This window comes from Ctenopharyngodon idella, chromosome 4 (assembly GCF_019924925.1).
Source record: "Ctenopharyngodon idella isolate HZGC_01 chromosome 4, HZGC01, whole genome shotgun sequence".
NCBI classification, from domain to species: Eukaryota; Metazoa; Chordata; class Actinopteri; order Cypriniformes; family Xenocyprididae; genus Ctenopharyngodon; species Ctenopharyngodon idella.
Window position 1 is genome coordinate 6,308,286 of NC_067223.1, and position 26,329 is coordinate 6,334,614.

Here is a 26,329-nt window from a genome sequence, read left to right on the forward strand (position 1 = left end):
TTCTAAAACAGATAATACATCTTTATGTCCCTTTTTTGTTTTTGAATAATTTATGAAACAATCACTAATGATTGTATTCATCTTCTTAAGAATGCAGCGAACACCACAGCCTTATTGTAGGGCTGTTCCAGTGTTCTTTAATAGGTACTCTGCTGTACTGTTGATGCCCAGACTTGTTAGTCGTGAGCATTGACTTGCTGATGACTGCATGCAAGTCAGCTGTGGCAGCACATCTTCAGGCTCTCTATCTAGGATGAGTGTAAAACATCTGAACGAAGACATTTTCCCTTTAGAGATCGTGTAGAGACATGAACATCCCCAAAGTGCATGGCAAGGTTCAGATATTCTGCTACTTATGATGTGTTATATAGAGCTATAAAATCTGAAAAAATGTGACAGGGGCATGGAAGTGGAGGTCAATAAATATGCTTATACTTTTGTAAATTGTTGGATGGTGTGATTTTCATTAGGCCTAAATGTAAATTGGAGCCTTTTCAGTTCTTGATCATTACCTTATTGTTCTGAAAGTTAAATTAGTAATGGAAGTGGAATCAGTAACATGAAGAGTGTTTGCATTTTTCTGCATTTTAAAGTTGTGATGTAACAGAAGTAGCAACAGATCTTTTCATCTGTAGGTTCTATCCATTGGTTGTTGATTTGGCTGGAGGCAGATCTGAATACAAGGTTGCAGTCGATTGGAAGAAAGGGGCGGGTTTAAGCAGGCAAAATGATTGGAGAAGTCTGTTTTGGAACATCGAGTTAAAGGGATAGTTCTTCACTCAAAAATTTTAATTCTGTCATTTACTCAACCTCATGTCATTCCAAACCCATAAGACTGGCTAATCTTCAAAATACAAATTAAAATATTTTTCATAAACCTTAGAGGTTTCTGTCCCTCCATTGAAAGTCCTGGTAACCAAAACTTAGAAGATCCAAAAAGGTTATAGAGGTCTCGTAAAACTATTCCATATGAATTGATTGGTTTAATTCAAGTCTTGTGAACTTGATTCATATGGATTCTTTTTATGACGTCTTTATAATCTTTTTGGATGTTTCAAGTTTTATACCTGGGCTTTCAATAGAGGAACAGAAACCTCTTAATTTGATTTTCGAAGATTAACCAAAGTCTTATGAGTTTGGAATGACATGCGGGTGAGTAAATTATGTTGCTTTAAGACATTTTGATTAAAAAAAAAAAAAGAGCTAAACATGAAAAATCAAAAAATAAAACGTATGCCTGGATGAATCATTCACAATAAGTTTAATGAGATACATTAAAAAATATACGGGAAATTTCCATTCCCTGCTGACTTTAACTATTGCTGAAGTTTCTGCAGGTTAAGTGGCACTTTTAAAGACTCATCACAGTTCTTTAGTTATAAAATTTACTTCTATTGTGTCTATTACTTCTATTATATCCATTATTGTTGAAAATTGTTCTATCATAAAGTGGCATATAATGTGTACGATTTAGTACATTAAAACAATTCCAACAGTTACAGCATGTTTCTGGAGTTCATTTCTGAATGAATTCTGGATTTAATTTAGTGAAGGATGACTATATTGACAGGCACAAAGTTCATCCACCCTTAAAATTAGTGTTGTCAAAAGTACCGACTTTGATACCAAATTTTAAAAATATGACGCGTTAAGCGGATCTGTAAACACCTCTGATTGTCTATTGTGTTCACGCGCTCAACAGATATGTCTGTGATTGGCTACAATGATAAACGCTTCAAAAACATGTTGTAAATAGACATCAATGACGCTCTTCACAGATACACACGGAAGCGTTTGAAAGCAGGCGACTATCAGCGGACCTGGTTCAAACGCTGCCGTGCGTTGATCATTGTAGCCAGTCACAGACATATATGTTGAGCGCTTGAACACAATGGCCAATCAGAGGTGTTTACGAATCCGCTCAACAGCGCTCAAAGCGTCACATTTTTTTTTTTTTTAAATTTCAGTACCGACTTGTTTTCGAAGTCGGTACTTTTGACAACACTACTTAGAATCATGACCTCTGACCTCATAATGCTAAATTGAATTGCTTTATGCTACATTTATGCTATTCTTTTATCTCTTTCTCTCACTTTTTTACTCACTCGAACATGTATTTTTAGACACTTTAGATAGCCTATAGAAATGCTTCACTGTTCAGCTCTTTCCAGTTCAAACGCTCTGTATTTGTATTGATGTTATTTCTGGTGTGACGGAAAAACAGCCAGAACATTCTCAAGCATTTCAGTGCTTCCTCAGGCCAGAACTGGCAACGCCCAAGGTTTGGGGGGGATCCCCCCGGGGGTCTCTCTGCGCCTCTCTCTGAATCACTGCTCACGGAGTTCCAGCCCAGGACAAAAGAGATGCGTCCCTGCTCTACATTCCGATGTGGAATTACACAGAGCACAATTCCATTCCCTCTGGTCTTCCTTTTCGGGCGCAGGGACCATTTGATACAAGATAGCGGGTCGGCCGAACGGCCTATGTAAACAACCACATTCCACATGCAATGGAGAAGAGAGAGAACTGCAGCTTCTCAGGCATTGTTCCGCCCTGCCTCCTGGCCTGCTTTGATTTAACTCTGCAGCAGGAAGTGCTCGCGTTGCACTGGATTAGAGAGTGACTATAATCAGCTGAATCTGGACTGTGTCTTGTCAGTCTGTCAGTCTACACGGTTGTAAAGAGCTCTTACTTTTCTCAAGAATGGGATTTTTGCAGTAGGGATCATTAGCTTGTTTGTCTGTGCTTTGTGTGAATGCTGTGACTTTTTTTTTGTGGGAGGTTTCAACCGTGTGGCCGAGATGCATCAGAAACAAATTTCAAAATTAAGCGCATATAGTGTGCTAATGACTTGTTATCTCAGATGTTTCAAAGTTTGAAAGAGATCTGACTCTGGTTTTCTTTAATTCAGCTTCTTTAAAACAGCTAAAAGTAGCTTTTGTGAATTTCACACGCTTGAGGTCATGGATCTTATGAAATACCAGCTGAATATTGCAATTAGGGCGGGGTGAAAAACATTTTGTCTTGATGTTTTACAGCCTTTATCGTGTTACACATGATATTCAGTGTGAATCTATATTTAAATATTACAAATAACACTTCAATTGCAAGTTTTGGGGTCAGTAAGATTTTTTTATTTTTAAGAAATTATTACTTTTATTCAACAAGGCTCATTAAATTGATAAAAATTGAGAGTATAGACATTTATAATGTTTAACAAATTTATGGTGTTTTTTTAACTTTCTATTCATCAAGAATCCTAATAAAAAAAAAATCATGGTTTCCAAAATAATAATAATAATAATAATAATTGTTTTCAACATTGATAATAATAATAAATGTTTCATGAGCACCAAATCAGCATATTAAAATGATTTCTGAAGAATTAATGTGACACTGAAGACTGGAGTAATGATGCTGAAATAAATTACATTTTAAAACGTATTCAAATACAAATTTAAAATTTTAATATTTCACAATATTACTGTTTTTACTGCATTACTTTTTACAGACATCTTTCAAAAACATTGAAAAATCTCACCGACCTCAAACTTTTTAACGGTAATGTTAATACTTATATTTTTAGTTTTAGTTTTTCTTATTCTGGCCAAACAGACACTGGCCAGAAACACAAGCAAAACTAATTTCCATTAATTGTGGCAATTTATGTAATAATGGTTTTATGTATGATTTATGCAGAAATTTATTCATGCTTACTAAAAAAATAAAAATTAATCAATGTTTTTAACACTGTTTTTCTATAAACATACAATGATTTTTACTTTTATGCACCAGTATACTACTGTACATAATAATAAATAACATTATCTACATACATATTTTAATTTTTAACACATTAAAGATGCCACACATGGGTCCTACATTTTTGAGTGATGATGCAAATTAATCATTAAATCATTTGATTAATTGAAATGGACAGTCTGAAAAAAGCAATATGTTTAAATGAATCCAACTTCCCAACTCATTTTTGCTACTGCATATTAAATCAGAGATGCTGTTTAAATGTTTCTGTTTTAGTGCTCTTATACTTATGAGCATTAAAGTCACAGAAATTATTCATGATGTTGTTTACTTGTATATCGGCAACAAAATCATCGTGAATATACCGTAAATATTTGATATATCTCTCAGCCCTAATTCGAATCACCAAGCATGCGTTGGCCAATAAATGTCTTGTTCTGCATATAGTGGCCTCTCTCATCTCTGTGTATTGCATCAATTAATCACACTTAAGCTGATAGGATTCATTGCTCTGTGGTTCAGGTTCACTAGGGTTAATATGTGTGGGCTTTTATTTGCCTATAATGGATTATTCTCCCATCAGACGTGTGCGTTTTGACATTACACATTCGCAATTGCCATCTGAGTAATGACAGAGCAGTGAACTCTGACCTAAACCACCCCGTGGCCCAAAGCCCTGCTAAATCATTGAATTTTAACTGAGAAAATTGTACGATACTGACTTAAGGCAGGTATACACTGAATTCTAGACCTTATGACTCCTGTGAAACGTTAATTTCCGTGATGTGCTTATTTTATGGTAATTTAACTTCAGATCCAGTCAAACTGAAAGCTGTATCTCTTCATGACTCAGTATGTGTCTTTTGGATGCAAGTTTCTCCAAAGCCATACACGCATTATTACAAACTCCGAACAGTGTGCTATATGCGTTCTGACACGCACGAGAGGATTTTGCCATTGGGTCCATGATTCCATACTCATTTTTGTGACTTCCAGCATAGTTTGTTCAATTATCTGCTGGTATCGGCAAACAATGAAGTGTTGGTGCCTTAATCCGGTTAGAATGGTTAGAGTAATTCCCAGCCATCAGAAAGATTATCCAAGAACGCAGTCTGGGAAGAGGTTGGGCGCCGCCTGACTGCTCACTACTAAACATGAACATGCTGTGTGCATGCATCGTTTTTTAAATCTCGTCAAATACACGTCAAGTCACTTTTTTTTCACTTTCACGTGACTGTTTTGACGGACAAATGTTTTTTTTTTTTGTTTTTTTTTTCAAATATGAATATTTTAACTGCTTTTCTGAACATGTTCATGATAGAAGAGCTGTAGCCAAGTCATCACATTTTACATGTATTTTTGAACAAATAAATAGATCCGGACAAAACATATTGACCCTACAGCTGTCGCGTAAAAACGAATACTGGCAACCAACAGTACAGCAACTGTGATTTTAATTACCGTCTTGTATGAAATAGCAGCTTTTAAATGCACATGCTGCGTCAGTGCATGGGTTAAATTACCCTCCCTTCTTGAGTTTTAGTATTTGTGACTCATAGATTAGTCTTGCGCCTGTCAGAGATCTTGTCTTTGAATATGATTTATGGATACTGTGTGTTCCTCCTCCTCTTCTTCTCTCTGGCTTGGGGAATCATGCCAGGATCTCCGTGGCCTGATCGTGCCTTGCTGAGAAATGACAAATGAAGGGTGAGAGGTTGCGGTGAGTCCTGGGAATGGGCCGAAGGGGCGATGGGGCTGCAGGTCATTGAAACTCCCCTAAACCCTGTAGGTTTGAGCCATGTGTTTCTGTCTGAATGAGCAGAGTACAATATTTCACTCTGACACGAGGTTTGACCTATTTGCCATTTAGTTCCAAAGTGTTTGGATGATGTTGCATCTTAGTACCCATTTTAAAAGCACCAGTGTGGACAAGTTGGAGAATGGCCTTTTTAGGTGGTAAACACAACCTTGGATTGTTGCCTTTGATAGGGAATGTACAAGGTAAGCGATTGTTTGTTTCTGTTTATCCTTTCCATTTCACATTGGATCACACTGCATTTGATCCCAAGCCAAAGATGTTCTGGGAGTCTGTATGGCCCTGGACTTGTCATGTGAAGGCTGTTTGTAGAACTTCCTCTCAGGCCTGAAACATGCTCTCAGTCTGAAAGTATGTGAACGCAAATGCTTTGAGCTATGCAAGCTCAGTTACCACTGCTGATATTATAATGAGGGAAGAAGAAAACCTCATTAAAAGGAGGATATCTTTTGAAATTAAAATTTCCTGATAATTTACTCACCCCTTGTCATCAAAGATGTTTGTTTTTCTTTCTTCAGTCGAAAAGAAAGAAAGGTTTTTCAGGAAAACATTCCAGGATTTTTCTCCATATAGTGGACTTCGCTGTGGTACAACGGGTTGAAGGTCCAGATTGCAGTTTCAGTGCAGCTTCAAACGGCTCTACACAATCTTTTTCGCCCTATCGCAGTACTGCCGCCTATGTCACGCGTGACCTTTCCAACGTGATTTCGGAATGCGAGGCGAATCACAGAGCAGTGCAAGATGAGCATTTGTGGTTAAAAAGTATATAATTTTTATTTATTTTAGAAAATGGCCGATCATTTTGCTAGACAAGACCCTTATTCCTCGGCTGGGATCATGTAGAGCGCTTTGAAGCTGCAATGAAACTGCAATTTGGACCTTTAACCTGTTGTAACCTGTTGTAACCTGTTGAAGTCCGCTATATGGAGAAAAATCCTGGATGTTGTTTTCCTCAGAAACCTTAATTTCTTTTCGACTGAAAAAAGAAAGACATAAACATCTTGGATGACATGGGGGTGAGTAACTTCAAAATTTACAGGAAATTTAAATTCTGAAGGCTGTGGATCATACCTGCGCTGATGCCAAATCCCCCTCCTTCTTTTTTTTGGCACTAGATGTCACTTTCTCCTCCCTTTCTCTTATCAGTGGCTTTGAAAAGCGTGTTTTACATGTCATGTGACACTTCTTTTTGCCTGATGACTGTGATTTCTAGGGCACTCTTGAGGCAGTGCCATCACACCTGGGGTGAAGCAGCTGTGTTAACTTAACAGCTGGGCCCACCCGACTTTCATTAAAAGGGCGTTCTGTAACCCTTTGTGAGAGCGGGGCGAGAGGGTTAATAGCTCCGGATGGCACAGAAGGGGGTCTTTTTATGTCCACGTGCAACTTGGCAGTGGAGTTGCCCCTCGTGTATCTCTGCTCCCAGTGGGGATTCACTTTGACTAATTGCTACCCAAAAGAAACATGGAGAAGTCGGACAAAAATGGAACAGCGGTGCTGATATAAATGGACTAACCTGAGCCGTTGATGCAGGGGCAGAGAGAAAAAGAGAGTGCCAGGGTGTTATTGATTCAGGATCAGAGTTGATGGCGTTTCTAGGGTGTTATTAGGCATACAGTAGCTACACTATTGCTTTACCACACAGTTTTTGTGTGATGTGTGGCCTGTCACAAAAAAGCCAGAGATTACTGATATCTCATCCCCGCTCCGTCCCAAAACTGTGGCGATTTTTAGGCTTGCAATAAGATGTGCTGTGAGTCACCGTGTGTTTGCATGCCTGCTTCCTTACACTGCTATGCAAAGGCTGCTGCATCACTTCGCATTGTATAACAAATGTCAGGCGATGCTTTTCACAGATGGAAATCTATTTAGCAACATCATGAGATATTGCAGTGTAGCTGAGAATATTTCACACTTCCATTGAAAACCTGTAACGTCATGTTCTAACAAGGCGCAACATGACACATTTCAAGTTCACTACACTCAAAACAAAATGCTGCGATAGCAACAAAGTCACAGGCAGTTGAAATATATTTGATGTTTGATATACAGCATTGTGGAGCGGGATTTTGGACCAATGAGATTTTCCTGTGGGTGGGGCTATACTTTCAAGTTCATAAATGTGACCCTGGACCACAAAACCAGTCATAAGGGTCAATTTTTTGAAATTGGGATTTATACATTATATGATGTATATGCTTTCCATTGATGTATGGTTTGACAGGACAATATTTGGCCGAGATACAACTATTTGAAAATCTGGAATATGAGGGTGCAAAAAAATCAAAATCTTGAGAAAATCGCCTTTAAAGTTGTCTAAATGAAGTCCTTAGCAACGCATATCCACTCACAAAAATACATTTTTGATATATTTACGGTAGGAAATTTCTTCATGGAACATGATCTTTACTTAATATCCTGATGATTTTTGGCGTAAAAGAAAAATCAATCATTTTGACCCATACAATGTATTGTTGGCTATTGCTACAAATAAACCTGTGCGACTTATGACTGGTTTTGTGCTCCAGGGTCACAAATGTTGACTTAAGATAATAGTATTATTATTGATAATTATAATTATACTATAGAAATATATGTACCACCCTGCAAAAGTTTGGGTCAGTAAGATTTTTTTTTTTTTAAAGAAATTAATAATTTTATTGAGCAAGGATGCATTAAATCCAGTAAAGTCTTATTCAAGTACAGTAAAAACTTACAGTGTTTCAAAAGATTTCTATTTTAAATAAATTATGTTATTTTAAACTTTCTATTCATCAAAGAATCCTGAAAAAAAGTATTACAATTTCCATAAAATGTTATCATTTTGTTGCAGCCACAGAACATGATGGGAAATGTAGTTTGGTTGAACAGCTAAAAGAGTAAAAAAAAATTCACCATGCTTTATTCTTCATCTACAAAACACAAAATTCATATCTAAATTGTACAGTGAATGAATATTCACAGAATCAAAATATTGTTGATTGCCATGAATATAGCCATTGCTGCTGATATCATAAATATAAAAAAAAAAAAACAGTGAATATTTACATTGGCAGCATATTATGACCGATACCAATTTGGTTTTGCCATAATTCTTAGCTCAAGCGCAGACTTTCCATGTTGTTGGTGTGTCAAACTAAATACAGTTTCCCACTGGTAATTATGACTTGATTGTGGCATTCATGTGCACTCATGTAGTAAATACGATCATGCCAACGTGACATTAAGACAGCATTAGTTTTGTAGCTTGTCATTATGGCAGCGTAGCTTATCGTTAAACTCTTGATTTAATCATTTGTTCTGTTGATACAGTGTCATAGAGTCAAATCCGGCCTTATTGATGCTTGTGGACTATTAACTAGAATGTCATTTTAGCACTTGTAACACTTTGCGCCCTGCAGGGATAGTACTTAAAACACTCTCTCCTGTTGTCTGCCAGAGCCCGAACTCATGAATGTCACAGACATTACGGCTGGCTAACGCGGACTTTTTCCAGCGCTCACATGCCGAAATGAATTTGGCTGAGATGGAGAAGTCTTTGAGGTTTGAAATGTGAGAACTCAGACCATCTCTCCCCCACCTCGGTGCTGTTCGGCTTCACATTCACAGCCATCGCTGCTGCTTTGCTCTGGAGATGATGCTTACTGTCTGCTGCTCACAACCGTGGAAAGATGTTTCATTCTCGCTGACTCCCAGAGTCTATAGCCTGTCAGTTTGTGTTTACACCTAAGCTTGCCTCCGGGCGGAAGATGCCACCATCTTTCAAGTGGAGATAAACTCGTTCTTCTCTTTTTCCAGTGTTGATTAGTCATTTTTTGGATTGTAATCTGCTCCATGAATCCATGACCTCAGCACTTCCTATAGGAATGAGCATTTGCTGTCTTCCTTATGTTGCATTGTGTTTATCTTGTGACTTTATATTTTTAACGTCTCAACGAATGATAGATCCTCATGTGAGTTTGACATGTGAAAGGTTCTTCTTAAAGGGATAGGTCACCCAAAAATGAAAATCAATATTTATGTCATTCCCAAATCCATATGCTGTTGTTTTTTTAAAGCATATATTTAAATATTTTTGTTTTTCATTTAATAATAGTTCATAATGACCACAGGCTGCCAAGCTCCAAATGTACAATATATCTTTACTGTACAATATCAATTATTGGCATGCTCATTTCTTCTATTTTTACATAATTCTCACTTAAACTTAGTCACTAATAATTTAAAAGATTGTTAAATGTAATTTTTAGCAAAACTCCAAATTAGATTTATGCTGTACATTGATACCGAGATTTCTAAATTCACTGGTGTTTTATTATTAATTTATTCCGACAAAATAGTATAGAATTTTAATATTGGCCATTTATCAATTATTGGCCATAACATAAAAAAAATAATAATTACCAGCTTATCCGTCTTGGCCGTTTTTGGAATATTTGGAATATATTGGGTTTATTTTTTTTAATATACAGGTTGTATGGATCACTTTTATAGTGCTTTTTTGTCATTTTTTTTTTTTTTTTCGACCTTGACAGTCCCTGATCACCATGACCTGTTGTTGCATGGAATGGAACAAAATCTATGTAAAGGTGCAAAAATTTTAAATAAAAGATATTTTTCTCTTTTTTTTTTTCTCCTAATAACACTTTTCTTGTGTTCCATGGATAATATGACAGCATACAGGTTTGGAACAACATGAGGACGAGTAAATAATGACAATTTTCATTTTGTCATGTTATTTTTTTTTAATTATATAAACTATTCCTTTAAGAAGAACATCTGTAATGGCCACAATACCTAATCAGCAATGTCCTAAACCCAAGATAGCACCCTTTTCTTCCATTTAACACATTTCTTTTTTTCTGTTATGTACTCAGGTCCTTTCAGACGGACTGTGCTCTGGTTTATAAACCTCTTGTGCTCTGTTGCCAGTAGGTTTGTGCGCCAGCTTTAGAAGAAGGCTAATAGCAGCATGTTGTACTGCTGATACAGCCCTTTCCAGCACAGACTCCAGTGATTAGATGAATATGGCCCTGACGGCCGTCCGGCAGGTTCAGAGCAAGACTGTTGATTTGTTCCTTGCACATTTCAGTCTCCCTTTCCTTAGCACACAAAAATATTGGTCAAATAGGCTGATTTGTCTGTTAGAAGCTGATGTCTGAAGGATGACCATGAGCTGTTTTCCTAAAGTAAAACAGGCCTTTTACTTTACCACGCCTGTGTAACAGCATATAAAGTAATCTTAAACCAAAATGGCAATCTCTTTTTGCAAAGATCTGAGATGAAGAAGCATTGTTAGCATATACTTTGTAGGTCATAAACAAAGCATAGCAGAGATATTATCTGCATACACTGTATTGTGCCCATGGCACAGGCATCTAGTACGTGTTTAGCATTTCACAGATTAATTCAGAGATCTGAATGCTCTGCTCAGCAAATACTAATTGGACTCAATTAAATTGACTTCTCTAGATGACCATCCTCTTGCGTTCCAGCGCTTTTAGGTCATTAGTTACTAGAGCTGCATATGTAATTGATTATTCATTTAAAATAATACATTTTGATGATTCTGTCTCATTATAATCAAAACAGTGACTGCAATGTTCACATGCGTGGATAGATATATAGATAGATAGATAGATAGATAGATGGGTCATTGATGAATAAGGTTTTTAAAAGTGTAAAAAAACAATGGAGATATAATTAATTTTGAAGTTTCATTAAGTGTTAATGAGATTATGTAGTTTTTATAATCAATTAACACTGCTTTTGTCATTTTTTTTTTACAAGATGGACAAAATTTGTCACCAAAAAATTCGGTTTCACTGAATAACACTTCTGGTTATACCAAATGACTATATTTTCAAACAATGCTAACAGGCTGAGATCTAGCTAGCTAGCAAAAGGACAACCAAGCATTTTATATTTAGCACAAGTTTTTAAAATATTACAACATTTTCCATGTTTAATAGCGGTTGTACCGAATGACCTGATGTTTCGGGACATGGGTATGAGCAAGTTAAAACGTAAATTTTTCAAATAGTTAAAAGAGAGTTTGTTACTTTGCTTCACGACCATGTGGTCCTTTGCAGGCGTCTGAATGATGTCACATCCTCTCACATGATATTGACCGCATGACTTGATCCAAAATGTTCCCTTTTATTGGTTACTCCGAATGACATCAATGAAATTAATTTTTCTGGACATCTTTTCTCATAACAAAGCAACGACTTCTACAGATAATTTTAATACCATTTTGCACTATGTTGATATATGAGGTTATAAAATCATGCCAGAATAAAAAATATACATTTATTACATTTTAAGATATTTCAATCACTAATGAAATGGCTGTATTGGCCTTTGGGCGGTTAAACCGAATGACCTTTTGACACTTCAAAATCTTTAAAATACCTTTATATGTAGCAAAATATAATTAAAACCTGATGATATTTAAATTCAATAAAAGTGATCTAGTTGTACTACCTTACATACTTTGGATGTCATATCTTTGTTTTTTATTATTATTAAGACCTTTGGACAAAAAATGACCCGTCACATCATTGACCCAGATATAGATATAGATATATTGTAAGAAACATAATAACTTTGTATAATCATAGTGTATTCTTTTAAATAAAATGGTCTACTTCTTTTGTGTATGCCTTTTGGAGTAGATCTACATGAATGCTGTAACACGTTTTGTTTGCGGAAGCCATAATCATAATATTAATTTTTTGCACTATTTTATATTCAATACAGCTTCAGAATACAGTTTGATTCGTGTGATTGGTTGACCCACATCTTGAGACATCAATGAGACGTCAGGTTTCATGTATGTGTTAGTGGGCTTTTTTTTTTTTTCTTTATCAAGCTATGTGTGACTCTAGATAGAAGGCTATGCTTGTCCTCAAAGCTCTTTTAATGACTTTAAGTATCTCAACACCATGTTTGAGGGTCTTAGAGGCAGAATCCACTCACCACAGAATCACTTTCACTGTGATGCTGCTGAGTCTCTGTCACCCTCTTGACCTTTTCTGAGGACAACCTGAGGCTGAGCAAATACAGCCTGCTCAGCCATTAGCCCAAGTGCTGCTCTTCCTCCACTGTCGCTGTGTGTAATACAGTCAAGACAGAAGGAAGCTTTGCCCAAACATGGGTGGAAAGATTGTTCAAAGAAGAAGACATCTCTCTCTTTCTCATTTAGGGCTCTTGCTTATGATATTGCGCGGCATTTGACTGTAGATGACAGGTGCCCAAATGATAAGTGGCTTCCTTGTTTTGAAAACCTTGAATGCACTTCCTTCTGTTCTGCCTCTGATTTCTCTGTATTCGTCATGTGCTGGAAAGTCAAAAAGTAAAAGACAAAAAATATTTTAGAGAAAAAAGGCCCAACTACTGAGACATGCTGTTTTTTTTTTTCCTCACAAATTAGTCAAAAATAACCTGTTGGAAGTCATTTTAAGCCATGGCCTTGATGTATTTTTGTTTTTCTTGTCAAAAGCTCTTCAGTTATTTTCCTACCCTTAACTTGCATGTTCACTGAGCAAGTATTTTCTATTCATTGTCATATGAAAACCGAGTGGCAGGCTTTCACAGAGGATTGTGGGATTGACAGTGGAGTGAAGCAGGTGGTGAGACTGTCAAAAAGTTAAAATAATGTTAGGAATTGGGAAAAATACCTCTGGCAGCAGCCAATCGCTGTGAGGTGAATCTGGTTGGCTTAGTTTTTAACCACTGATAAACCCATAATCATTTTCATATTATAGTCATAATTTGATAAATGGCCAATACAAAAATGTTACACTATTTGCACTAAATCAAAAATTAACATTTAAAAACTTAAATCATTTGTTTTAAATGCTACAATTGAATTCAGCCATCATAGCATTATAAAGTACAGTATAAAAAAGGACTATTAATTTTGAGATTTGCTAAAAAAACAGCATTATTATGGTATACATATAACTAAAATATTTAATTCTCCCATAGGAAGCTACGAAATTTAAGGTCCAGAGAAAGACATTGTTAAAATAGTCAACGTGACTTTAGTGGTTCAACCTAAATGTTATGAAGCGAAAAGGATACTTTTTGTGCGCAAAACAAAAAAAGTTGAACAATTTCTTCTCTACCCTGTTAGTCTCCTACGCAGTTGACGCAGTGCAGAGCTTCCGTGTTTACGTCCGAACGTAAATGATATCGGCCAATACTGAGTCGCCGTTCTGACGTAGAACACAGAAGCTCTGCGATGTGTCTTCAACATAAACAGCGTAGGAGACTGACAGTAGAGAGGAAATTGTTGAACAAATCGCTACATAACATTTAGGTTAAACCACTGTAGTCACGTTGACTATTTTAACAATGACTTTACTACTTTTCTGGACCTTGAATGTGGTAATTTCATTGCTTTCTATGGGAGATAAAAAAATAAAAAAAACTTTTGGATTTCATCAGAAATAGCTTAATTTGTATTCTGAAAATAAACAAAGGTCTTACAGGTTTTGAACGACATGAGGGTGAGTACTTACAGACAAAAAAATATATTTTTGGGTGAATTATATAACCCTTTAACTTTTCATCTCCTCAGCTTAAGCGTGGCCATTCTAAGCACAATTAACTTGGGCGTAAACTTGGTTTTTGTCACACATCGAAAAGCCTGTCAAACCACACAGATAAACACATTTATATATGGCTTCCTCAGTTACAATTCCACTCATTTGAATGTATACTCTTGTTTACCTAGCCTCTAGGACACTTCTGTTGTTCTTCAGTTAAGCTAAGTATTTTTTTTTTTTTTTTTTTTCCAAAAGTTTAGCTAGGTCATTAGCTAAGAAATGGTGGATCTTTGAGAGGAAGATCCAAAGCGTCTGCTCTCTCTGTTTTGGTTCCTTCATCACTGTGAAAATCCTCTTACACAGCGTCATGGGATCTTTCCTAGTTAATTACTAGAGAGGAAGCATTGTAGGAGAGAGATCAGTTCACAGCCGCCATGGCTTGTGCAGATCATTGTGCCTGTTAATTTTTCAACAAGGTGTAGAGGAGACGTGTTAGAGAGCGTGTACGTGTTAGGAAACTCTCAAATCTTGTGGAGATTCCCATCAGAACAGATTTATGATTCATCTACGGCCTTCTGAAAACAAATCATATTTAATTTGGGAGGGTCAGAGGTCAGGGTGAGTTTAGGTCACGTCGCATGTCGCCTGTTTGGTCAAAGAGACAGAAGACTGAAGCCCTGTCTTCCTGAGTCAGCATACGCAGTGCTGGGTGGCTTGGAGATATTTTGAGCTGAACTTGTCATCGCTCAACTTTATAGCTCAGAAGAGGCGTGGTGTGTCAAAGGGGATGGTATGAGAAATCAAGTACTATTTCCTGTCATAATCCACCCTGTTATGTGCATCACACTCTTGCTTAAATATGACCATCGAAAGCTGCTCATCTACACACCTCAAACTCCCACAATCATTGTGACACAAAACCACAGGCTTCAGCCGCCCACATTGTTTGTCTTATGCACTATCACTACTGTTTACGGAGAATGTGAATTACAATTAATGATTCAAGCTGTAATTCTCATTAACAAAGTCCTTGCAGCAGGTAAAGATCATTTGAATAAAGCTAAAAGTTATCATCTTGCTTATTTGCACATGATCTTTACTGCTTCTGTGCTCATAATCTTTACTTGGTGTATTAAAGGGATAGTTCACCCAAAAATGGAAATTCTGTCTTGATTTAAGGCCTGCTCACACCAAGAATGATAAATATACTGATAACCATATTAGCGTTCACATCAGCGGATGATAATGTTCTGTTTATTCTACATGTGCACTGCGGTTTTGTCATCTGCTGCTTTAAATGTTAGAGCGGTTTAAAATCGAATGGATTGTATAGAAGCTTGTTTCTGCCACGGAATAAAAAAAAAAAAAAAGGATAATTGTGACTTTTTATCTCACAATTCTGACTTTTACTCACAATTTCGAGTTTACATCAGAATTGCGTTATAATGTCATAATTGCGAGTTATAAAGTCAGAATTGTGTGATATAAAAAGTCGCAATTGCATGTTTTTTTTTTTTTTTCTCGCAATTGACTTCTTTTCTCAGCACTGCAAGTTTATAACTCACAATTGCGAGTTTATATCTCGCAATTCTGACTTCTTTTCTCAGAATTGTGATGTAAACTTGCAATTGTGAGTTATAAAGTCCAATTCTGAGGGAAAAAAAGACTTGACTTTTTTCTCTGAATTGCAAATTTATAACTCACAATTGTGAGTTTTTTATCTTGCAATTCTGACTTTATAATGCGCAATTATAGCAATTGCGAGAAAAAAGTCAGAATTGTGAGATAAAAAATCGCAATTAGCCTACCTATTTTATTTTTTATTCAGTGACGGAAACAAGCTTCCATAGGATTCTGATTGGCTGTCAGTGTTTTTAACTTTCATCAGCTTGAAAAGGTTGTTTTGAAAGATCCAAGGATATCGTTCCTCTGTGTCATTATAGTTGTATAGTATATAGTAGAATGTTTATTGAAACTTTATAGTTATAGTAAGCGTTAGAGTTATTGTTCTTGGTGTGAACAGGCCTTTACCCTCTTTCATTTCGTTTCAAATTCATACGACTTATTTTCTTCTGCAGAATACAAAATAAATTGAATTCAGTACAATGTCAGTACATTGTGACTCAGTTTAACACTTAATAAAGCACCCAAGAGTGTCCCAGAAAAGGTCCACATGGCTCGCTGATAATTTTCCAAATGTTCTAGTCTGTTTTGGTAAAAAACAACACAACATTTAAGCAATTTTACAGTAAAATCATGGTGGCCACCATTGCTGTCCTGTGTGCCATTCTGTGCTCTTACACACCAGTCCAGTAGGTGGCAGAAATGTAAAAAATAATTACCGCCACCTACTGGACTGGAGTGTGGAAGGTTAGATGGAAAGCTGAACTTTTTTTTTTTTTAATCGCTTGGCAAATGATAAAAGCGACCAAAAATTATGTAGACTTGCAATAAAGAATCTTTTTCCTTCAAACTTCTTGTTTAATATCAAAGAATAGCAGCTGCAAGAAAGCTATCTTGGATCAAAAAAAAAATATTGTGGGTTTATAATGAAACTTTTTACATCTGCAGACACACACATTCAATCCCTCACACCTATTACCAACAATCCAGAATGGCCCTGAATGCTGCAATAAAGATGATTTCACAGCGACGTCTCATTCCCACAAACCCAGATTCCCCTGCTTCTGTGATGTAAGCCTGTAAATCCCTGGTGCCTGAGGGCTTCATTGACAACCAAAAGCATATGCGAGAATCTAATCAAACTTTTCCCTTACGAAATGTGTATTTCTGTTCCAAATAGAATAATTCACTCTTTTGTCAAGAACTATATAGATGCAGTCAGTTTGACCCCAACAACCGCTGTTGTTTTTTTACTTCTGGGCTTTGTTGATCTTATTTCAGCTACCAACTTGTGAAGTCAATAGTAGTGTATATGAACCATATGTGAAGAATTAGGTCTTCAGAGGAGGTTACATTTCCCTTTATATTTTTTGCATATCTGTGCTGAATACTGACACATACAACGATACATCAGTTTAAAAGATGTTTTCCATTTAAACGCCACATTCCCTTATTGATAGAGCATCTTATTCTGTCAGCCTCACATTTCCCACTCATTTTATGTTTTCCACACAATTCTTCTCCCTCCTGCTCCGTCTCCCATTCCCTCTGTACTTTGCCAATGTAAATGGAAAGCAGAGCATTAGATGACAGCGGAGGATTTGTTCTTCAGCACGAGCTGCTGGCACTGATCTGTTGCTGAGAGGGGAGTGCAGTGGGCTGGGACAGTTCTTGTCTCAGATACTCTAGTGTCTATTGCATTAGATGTAAGTGGTAATCTCTTCTATCTGAGCGTGGTCTCACAGTCAGTCTGGCTCCAGATTCAGCAGTCATGCCCACTAAATCCCAGCGTGTTAGATCTGATATGGGCCTCCTGTTTTCCCCTGTAAACTCATTCCACTCTTAGTCTGCTTTGTGGTCTCAAGCTTGGGTGGAATAAGGGAAATTGTTTGTATTATACATTTATGGTTCAAGTATGTGAACTGATGATGGGGTCACAATGGTTGACTAGTCATCCGACAACTGATGATAAGTGAGGATCGATCCCTGTGATCAAAATACCAACTTTGGTACCTAGTTGGTACTGAAATTTAAAAAATGTGATGCTTTGAGCGCTGTTGAGCGGACTCATAAACACCTCTGACTGGCCATTGTGTTGACGCGCTCATCGGATATGTCTGTGATTGGCTTCAATGATCAACGCTGTAAAAACATTGTAAATAGTCATCAATGAAGCTCTTCACCAAGCGCTTACTACACAGATACACACGGGAGCATTTCAAACACACCCGCTTTCAAATTCAAACACTTTTGTGTGCTTTCAAACGCTGCCGTTTGTTGATCATTGTAGCCAATCACAGACATATCTGATGAGCACGTCAACACAATGGCCAATCAGAGGTGTTTACGAATCCGCTCAACAGTGCTCAAAACGTCACATTTTTAGAATTTCGGTACCGAAGTCGGTACTTTTGACAACTTTAAGTCAGGTGGACATGTTTTACTGTTGCTTCACATTGTTTTTTGAGCACCTCTCCTTTTATAAATGTGTCCCGTGGCTTCTCTATTTATATTCTAATCAGTTGCGTTTAATTGTTTTTGGGTGTACGAGTAAATGCTCCCTAAGAAATTAGTCAAAAAATGAAAGCTTGTTTTGTGCGTTGTTGGTTTCTGAAATGTGTCAGAATCAAACTCAATTGATAATGTGATTGAAGTATGTGTTGCACTCTCAAGGTTGCCACAAGTGACGCTATAGCGAAATTGCAAAAATAAGGACTGTTTCCAAACTAATTTTCTAAACAATCTGCCATTGGTTGGCCACATGTAGCTCAAAATGATGCCATTGGTTGCTCCAATGTTGCTATGTCTAGCTAGTCAGGATCTTCAAACAAACAATGTTTTGATAGTGCCATAGTCTTTACACTTTTGGGGGAAATCAACCAACAGATTGCTGCATTGACCACGCATTCATAGCTGCTTTTGCATACGTAAAGTGTTTTTCTGACCCAAGCCACTGCACATTCGTATACTATGTCTGTAAGTAATTTTATTACATGAAGTGTTGCATGAGATAGTTGAGGAGTGAGAGAGACAGAAATACCCAAGAGACAGGGTGTGGAGCAGTTCACATCTGTCTATGTGTGTGTGAACGATGTGTGTAATTTATCTGAGATCTGTGTCAACCCCACCACACTGCTCTTGTTCCACTCTCTTCCTGCAAAGAAGGAAATGGTATGAATGCACAATTTTGTGACCTCAAACCAAACACCTTCATGGGCAGCGCACTCTTGCGTGTCAGATGATTGACAATCTTTTTGAGATGTTATAAATGCAAAAACGGTAGTTGACGCATAATAATTGTGATGTCAAAGGAAACTTTACATAATAGTCTTAATTAATGAGTGGGCAGGAGTCTTGAGGGTGCAGTTCAGATTAGATACTTGGCTTTATAGCAATTTCACGCTGGAGGACTTCTGATAGCTTTGAACTTGAGGGCCGACTACAGGTCTAAATCTGCTTTGTTGCTTGATTGACTACGGCGCTCAGTTTCGGGTTATCCATTGAAGTCATTTTTTCATGAACTTTTTGTGTTAAAAAGTTTAAAAGAAAGTCAACTGAATAAGCTTTGAGTAACTTGGGTACTTGTAGGAAATTCTCATTGATGAAATGGATAGTTAACATCTTTTTTGTCTTGTTTCTTTCTCAGGTAGTTAACGGATACACTGCACAATGCGTGAATACAAGTTAGTAGTCCTTGGATCAGGAGGTGTCGGCAAGTCTGCGCTGGTAAGTGGAGCACCAACCATTTCTGCTTCCTTCCTTTATCTCTCTTTTCATGCTCTTTCCTTCAGTACATAAAACAACAATTTTCATGTTTGTTTGTCTTTCATAAGCATCTTACACCCTGGTTCTAGTCTAGACCATAAAAATGATAAGTGGTGCATGTTTAGGTTCTTCCATTACGATTTTTTGACACACCAAATCAACAAGGATCTCAAATTCAAGCGATTCGGTCTAGGGGTGTCACAATATCCTGGTATTGTAAATAATACAGTGCCAGTATCTTTTTGACACTCCAACATAGTAGTAGGCGGTACTGCAAGTTAACGCTGGTTGCTACTTGTCATAAAATGGAAATGATGCAATGTGTAGCTACTACTGCTGCATAAAATCATGTCAGTGAAGATGATGGGTAAAAGCGAGGCACTCTGTCACTAAGACCAAATCACAAACGATCCTAATGGCCATTGCTGCCAATCCGCCTCAGCAATCCACCCAAAGACACTGTACACCACTGAGGTGCTGAGCCTTTTCTTCATAAATGCAATAAATATTTTAATTCATAGATTTGAATCTACAATAAAACGGCAAAAAATAAATCTTTAATGAATAAATAAACAATGTCCGATTACCTATGGCAGTTGTTTTCATGAGTTGACACTTACAAATGATCAAATAGAGTAAAAAATATATAATTTTAAACATGCTTCTCCCAAACTTTGTTTATAAAACATCATTTGTCGCTTGAATTAGCTGAACATATACTAGTTTAATTAGTGACACCTACATTTTAAAACCTTTATTTGAATATGGCAACATTTTTATTAAAAAATCTTTATTTGAATATGGCAACATTTGTATTTTAAAACTTTTATTTTAATATGGAAACACGATACCTCATTCTACAATATTTCTATGATTAAATAGCTGACAGAGACTCCTCCCCCATCAGCCAATCACTGTGCATACTTAGTAATCTTAGCTTAAAGGGATAGTTCACCCAAAAATGAAAATTCTGTTATTATTTACTCATCCTCAAGTTGTTCCAAACCTGTATAAATGTCTTTGTTCTGCTGAACACAAAGGAAGATATTTGGAAGAATGTTTGTAACCAAGCAGATCCCACCCCCCACTGACTACCATAGTAGGGAAAATAAATACTATGGAAGTCAATGGGGGGCGAGCTCTGCTTGGTTACAAACATTCTTTCAAATATCTTCCTTTATGTACAGCAGAACAAAGACATTTCTACAGGTTTGGAACAACTTGAGGGTGAGTAAATGATGACGGAATTTTCATTTTTGGGTGAACTATCCCTTTAAAACTTCTCTCTATTCCTTAGTTAAAGTTTGTCTCAGGAGCTTTGTGAATAGGTTTTAAGAGAAAACTCTTAGCTAAGAACTTTTACTGCTATTTAGGAGAACTCTTAGTGGTAAGATAAAATGTTTTGTGAATACGGCCCCAGGTCTGCAGAATGTGCGGATCAACAGTAAGTTCTTTTTTGTATGCTTTTGTGTTGGTTATGGTTACAAATTCCTTCTCCTTAAACTTGTATTTTGTGATTCATTGGCCAAAAAAGTTAAAAAATAAAACAGACAGACACACTAAAAAAAGATAATTAAAGATGAATTTGGCTGATAGCATTATTTGTTTATTTATTAGATATTGCGATAGTATCGTTATTGTGAATTCTTTTAGCCAAGATAATCGTTTATTGAAAATCTGATGTTCTTACAGCCCTAATTCAATCTTATATCATTGTATTTGTCATTGGTTGAGACGTTCAAAGAATAGTTCACCCAAAAATTACAGTTCTGTGATCGTTAATTCACTCCCATGTCATTCCAAACATGATTTTATTTGTTCTGTGAAATTCTGATTTTGTGTTTTTGTAAAGTGTTTTGGACCCCATTCACTTTCATGGTATGGACAAAAACTGTTCTTCAAAATATCTTTCTTTGTGTTCTACAGAAAGCAAATCATATACTGTAGTTTTGGAATGACATAAGAACGACCTTCGATATCCCTTTAATCCTTATGAATTTTTCTTGCCTTTTATGGCCTCTCCATTTTATGAACCTCCCTTACCATATATAACAAATTACATCCTATACTGGGGGAAAAAAACAGTTATCGTCTAACTGTAGATGAATTAGTTTCCCCATCTAAAAGAGCTGCTGTTCTGTTCTGTCCAGCTGTACAGCGTCCCAGGAGAACATCTGTCTCCAATCAGGTCGGTAAAGGTTGTGAGAACTAAACTGGCCTCTGGTTGGTTGCGATGCCCTTTCTGAGCTACTCAAACATCCCATAGCTGAGTCACGGAAACAGCGAAATGACTGTGCCTCAGTCCATTGGCATTTTCTATTCAGTCAGCATAATATATGTCAGAATAGCATTGTGAAACCACAAATAGTTCTGCAGCTCTTCTTCAGAAATTCAGTGGGTCAGAACGACAAAACCCAGTGGAAAATTTCTGCTGCATGCTAGCCGAGAATATTAGCTTTAAATTTCCACATTTACCCTGCCGTTTAAAAACAGAGCATGTTTCCTCATGAATTATCTCTTATCATCGAGGTCACCATTTGCTTCGTTAGTTCGTTAGTATGCTAGTACTCCGTAATACCGAACGTCCCGCTGACACCACTTTGACCTAGTTTGTTCCATCTCAGTGAACTTAAATGGCTCACCCATTGGAGAGCAGCCACAATGGCCCGACCCACTCACCTCGGGGCTCAACAAAGAGCCCATTGCCTGTATGTGTGCCACAGGGTGTGAGAACCATCCACCTCCATCCTCTTCCCTCTCGGCACAGACCTCTTACCGCGTAAAGCACATAGACTTTTATTGTCCATTAACTCTAATTGGAGCACTATGGATGGGTCTGGATGAAATGGCCACGCAGAGTTAATCGTGTTGTAAATGCATTCACATTAAGCTCCTGTCCTGCTCCATGCAGACAGCGGGAAAAAGACAGGTCTGTAAAATCAGATCATTACTATGTGGGGTCAGCCTGGTGTCCTGTAATGGAGCTATATAGACTGCAACAATGGACGCCCGCTTTATAAGACGCCCGCAAATCTGCCAGAAAAACAAATACAGGACTTACCGAAATGAATTAACTACTTGTCCTGTAAAGAATGGTACATTGTGTATTCAAACAAGTCTTTTTAAAGTAATTTTTTCAGGAATCATCACTGTTGTATTGTTTGCGCTGATTCTACATCAAAACAATCTACTGTAGCAACACATTGCTCTATTCATTTGAGTCTGATTTTTTTCGACCAACCATACACATCAACACTGGCTCAACCAATGCTGTGAGTTTGGGGTGGCACTTCCTGTTTGGGCCAACCAATGGCAGATGGGGGAATGTATTGGAAACCTGCTTAAATTCTGTTTGGTGACACCAGTGGCCCATAAATTATATATTTTATGGTCAAAGACATGCTGTGACATGTTCTTTTTTCTATTTTCTTTTGTCTGGATCTATACATTTATTCAGTAATACATAAAAATGCAATTATACATATAATGACTCAAATACTTTTTTTTTTTTTCATCAAATACATCATTTTTTCCACTCATTTTGATTTTTTGATTTTTTTTTTTTTTTACAAAATTATGGAAGTATAAATATAGATATATGAACAACGTTTTGTGAAATGTTTGATTTAAAAAAAAATATATTCATTTTTTCAAAACTACACTATCATTCAAAAGCTTTTTTATGTTTTTGAAGAAAGTCAGCAACATTTATTAAAAAAATGTAGAACTTATTTTTCTATTTTAATATATTTCAAAATATAATTTATTTCTGTGATGCAAAGCTGAATTTTCAGCATCATTACTCCAGTCTTCAGTGTCACATGATCCTTCAGAAATCATTCTAATATGATGATGAACGTTTGTTATTATTATCAATGTTGAAAACAGTTGTGCTGCTTAATATTTTTGTGGAAAACCATGATACATTTTTTTTTTCAGGGTTCTTTAATGAATAGAACATTCAATAAAACAGCATTTATTTGAAATATAAATCTTTTGTTACATTATAAATGTCTTTAATGTCACTTTTGATCAATTTAATGCATCCTTGCTGATTAAAAGTATAAATTTCTTCAAAAAAAAAATCTTCTTCATTCATCCTTCACTTTTAAAAACCTCAGAGTTCATGTTTGGTCCATCTTGAAAAATTGTACATTATCACTACAAATGTATCAATGGACATTTAAATAGGACATTTACTTTATTTTTGGTGACTGTTGTGCTCTGTCGGACAATTTTAGTACTGAAACCTATAGTGTGATGTAACTTACACAGTTAAAGAGCGGTGGGGAGTAAACCACACTGTGGCCAGGCGTTAGCTATATGGTAAGCAATAGTGTCGACATGTATGATCTAATGGCATGGATTCCTCTTTGGTCACCATGAGCAATTTCTGTGGTCTGGTTCAAAGGTTACTCATGTGTTTGTGTGTTCATGCTAGTACTGCACCCTTGACTACAGCAACTAAAACAAAAACAAGTAGGGCCATTCTCAAACATTGACTTGAACTGTCATATCACCAGGCAACGCCCTGTTCATCTGTCCATCAGTTGAGTTGAGGTAGTCCAGGGGAGTGCAGAGAGTCGACAGGAGCAACAGGGTCAGCTTGTGCTGTAATGATGGATTGCCATAGCTAACACAGAGAGCCCATCTGCCTGCAGGCAGGAGCGGATCCACTCAGATGGGCATTGTGCCGACTTCTGTGAGACCGCACATGCTAATGTGTTGTTGCTCATCGATAGCCTAAAAACAAAAGGCACCTTTCACCTTCCGCCATAGCTCTCGAACCTCATTCGCATTTCTGCATATTCAAACTTTTATTCAGCAAGGATGCATTAAATTATTCGAAATTGATAGTAAAGACATTTACAATGTTACAAAATAACTATATTTCAAATAAATGCCGTTATTTTAAACTTTATATTAAGAGTTTTCTTAAAAATATTAAGCAGCACAACTGTTTTCAACATTGGTAAGAATAAGAAATGTTTCTTGAGTGGCAAATCAGCATATTAGAATTATTTCAAAGATTATGGATTCAGCAAAAGTCCCTTTTAAGACAAGTCATTTCACTCGGTGGCCATCTTTGAAACGCCTCTCAGGCATGCAAGTGCAGCTCCTATCTCTTTGAATGGGGAAACATCAAATTATCCGAAGCTGTTTGCCAAGCTTTTACATACTTTTTAATCAAATAAATGAGCAAAAAAGACTTCAAAAACATGAAAAAAATCTTACTAATCCCAAACTTTTGAATTTTAGTGTGTCAATTAAATATTTTTAATGCAATAAGTTGTTTTGGAATGATTTATTGTATAAAGTGGTTAACAAATAAATTAGAAATAAATTCAAACTGACTTGATTCTACATTTATACATTTGACATCACATATACATATAATAGTGGGTAGAAAGTAACTTAAAACAATGTAAATTTATATATTTTCATAATTTGTCTGGACTTTAGCACAATAACAATGTAAAAGGTAATTTTTATTTTTATTTTAAAGTCCCCCTGAAATTAAAATTAAAAATTTAGCTTTTAGTATGAATATGTTAGCCTTAAGGTTATGAATAAGCAATATAAAATAAGCAAACAATGCTATATTTTAAAGCAATATGGAGAAAAAACGGTTAGAGATTATGAGGTAAATTGGGTTTTACAAGCTCAATGGCTCTGGACGAGCTGTGATCTAGGCGAAACGCCTAGGCTAGGCTATTTTGGAAAAAAAAAAAAAAAAAAAATCAGCATGTTTTCTGGCATCAAAAAGTTTATTTTTGGTTGAACAATTTCTTTGTGAGATAACAAATTGCCCTGTGCTTTTTCAATACCCAAATGAATAATGTAATGCAATAACAAACCCCTTCTGTTTCTTAATTGTAACAATATAATAAGAGCTGTTTTAATATAAACGTGACCTTTACTGATCCTTTGATACCCATCATCTCCACAATATTTGTTGCTTTTTCACTTGAAGTAGCTGCTGAGACATCAGCATGCTGAGCGTGCCTGTGTGCATTTGATCTAATCGCTCTGAGCAGAGCAATGCGCGCACGCACACACGCACACACGCACACACTCATCTCGTTCACACATCCTCACTGCTTTTTGTTGGAACATTGTAATCAGTGGCCTCCATTGAATTTACATGCCTTGTTTCCACGTCTCTCTCCCCATATATGGAATTTTTTAGCCTACTGTGTGTGTGGTGTGTGTGTGTGTGTGTGCGTGCTTGCAGCAGGCCGCAGTTCAGAGCTACTGTAAGAAATGGAGCCAGAAAGTGTGTGTGTGCATTAGAGAGGCACTAGTGTAAACCAGCCAGAGAGAATGAGGAACAGAGCTGCGGGATAAAAGACTTAAGAGCATATGTGCCAGCTGACTCTCATGCACATGGTCTGGTCTGTCTGGAGCACATCAGTTAAACTCCGCCGCATCAGCACACACCACCTCTCCGGGGCCACTCACAAACCTCGGGCATCCTCACTGCTGACTTAATGCCCTAACCCTCCCTTCAGAAAAAAGGCACACATGCACAATGTCCCCCCGCAGGTGCTCTGCGGCCCAGCAACAGCCTTAAGGTGCATGGGGCCGATGAAGTGTGAGGAAGACAGGGAAGGAGCTTTGACAGCAAGAGGTGGTTCACTGCATAGGCAGATATTATAACATAACTGCCACTGGAATTCTCCAATTGACCCTTCGCCAGGAGTTTGACTGACAGGCGAGCTAACCAATCATAATGCAGAATCCACCATTTCGTCCGACAAAGCAGTCAGGGAAGTTAGTAGATTAACGTTGGTGGACTTGAACTTGA

At 36.9% G+C, this 26,329-nt stretch overlaps 1 protein-coding gene across 4 annotated transcripts in view; it reads left to right on the forward strand.

Moving 5' to 3' along the window:
- The window catches only part of rap1b (RAP1B, member of RAS oncogene family), a 63,672-nt gene that overhangs the window by 18,163 nt on the left and 19,180 nt on the right, over positions 1 to 26,329 (forward strand). For 3 of the 4 annotated variants that reach the window (XM_051892187.1, XM_051892188.1, XM_051892189.1), the window contains exon 2: positions 19,403 to 19,482. In XM_051892187.1, the coding sequence (XP_051748147.1) occupies positions 19,426 to 19,482 (57 nt within the window). In that variant the 5' untranslated portion in view covers positions 19,403 to 19,425. Of the gene's footprint in view, positions 1 to 16,862; positions 16,882 to 19,402; positions 19,483 to 26,329 lie in introns of those variants that run through there. The other variant, XM_051892190.1, reaches the window with a different exon arrangement.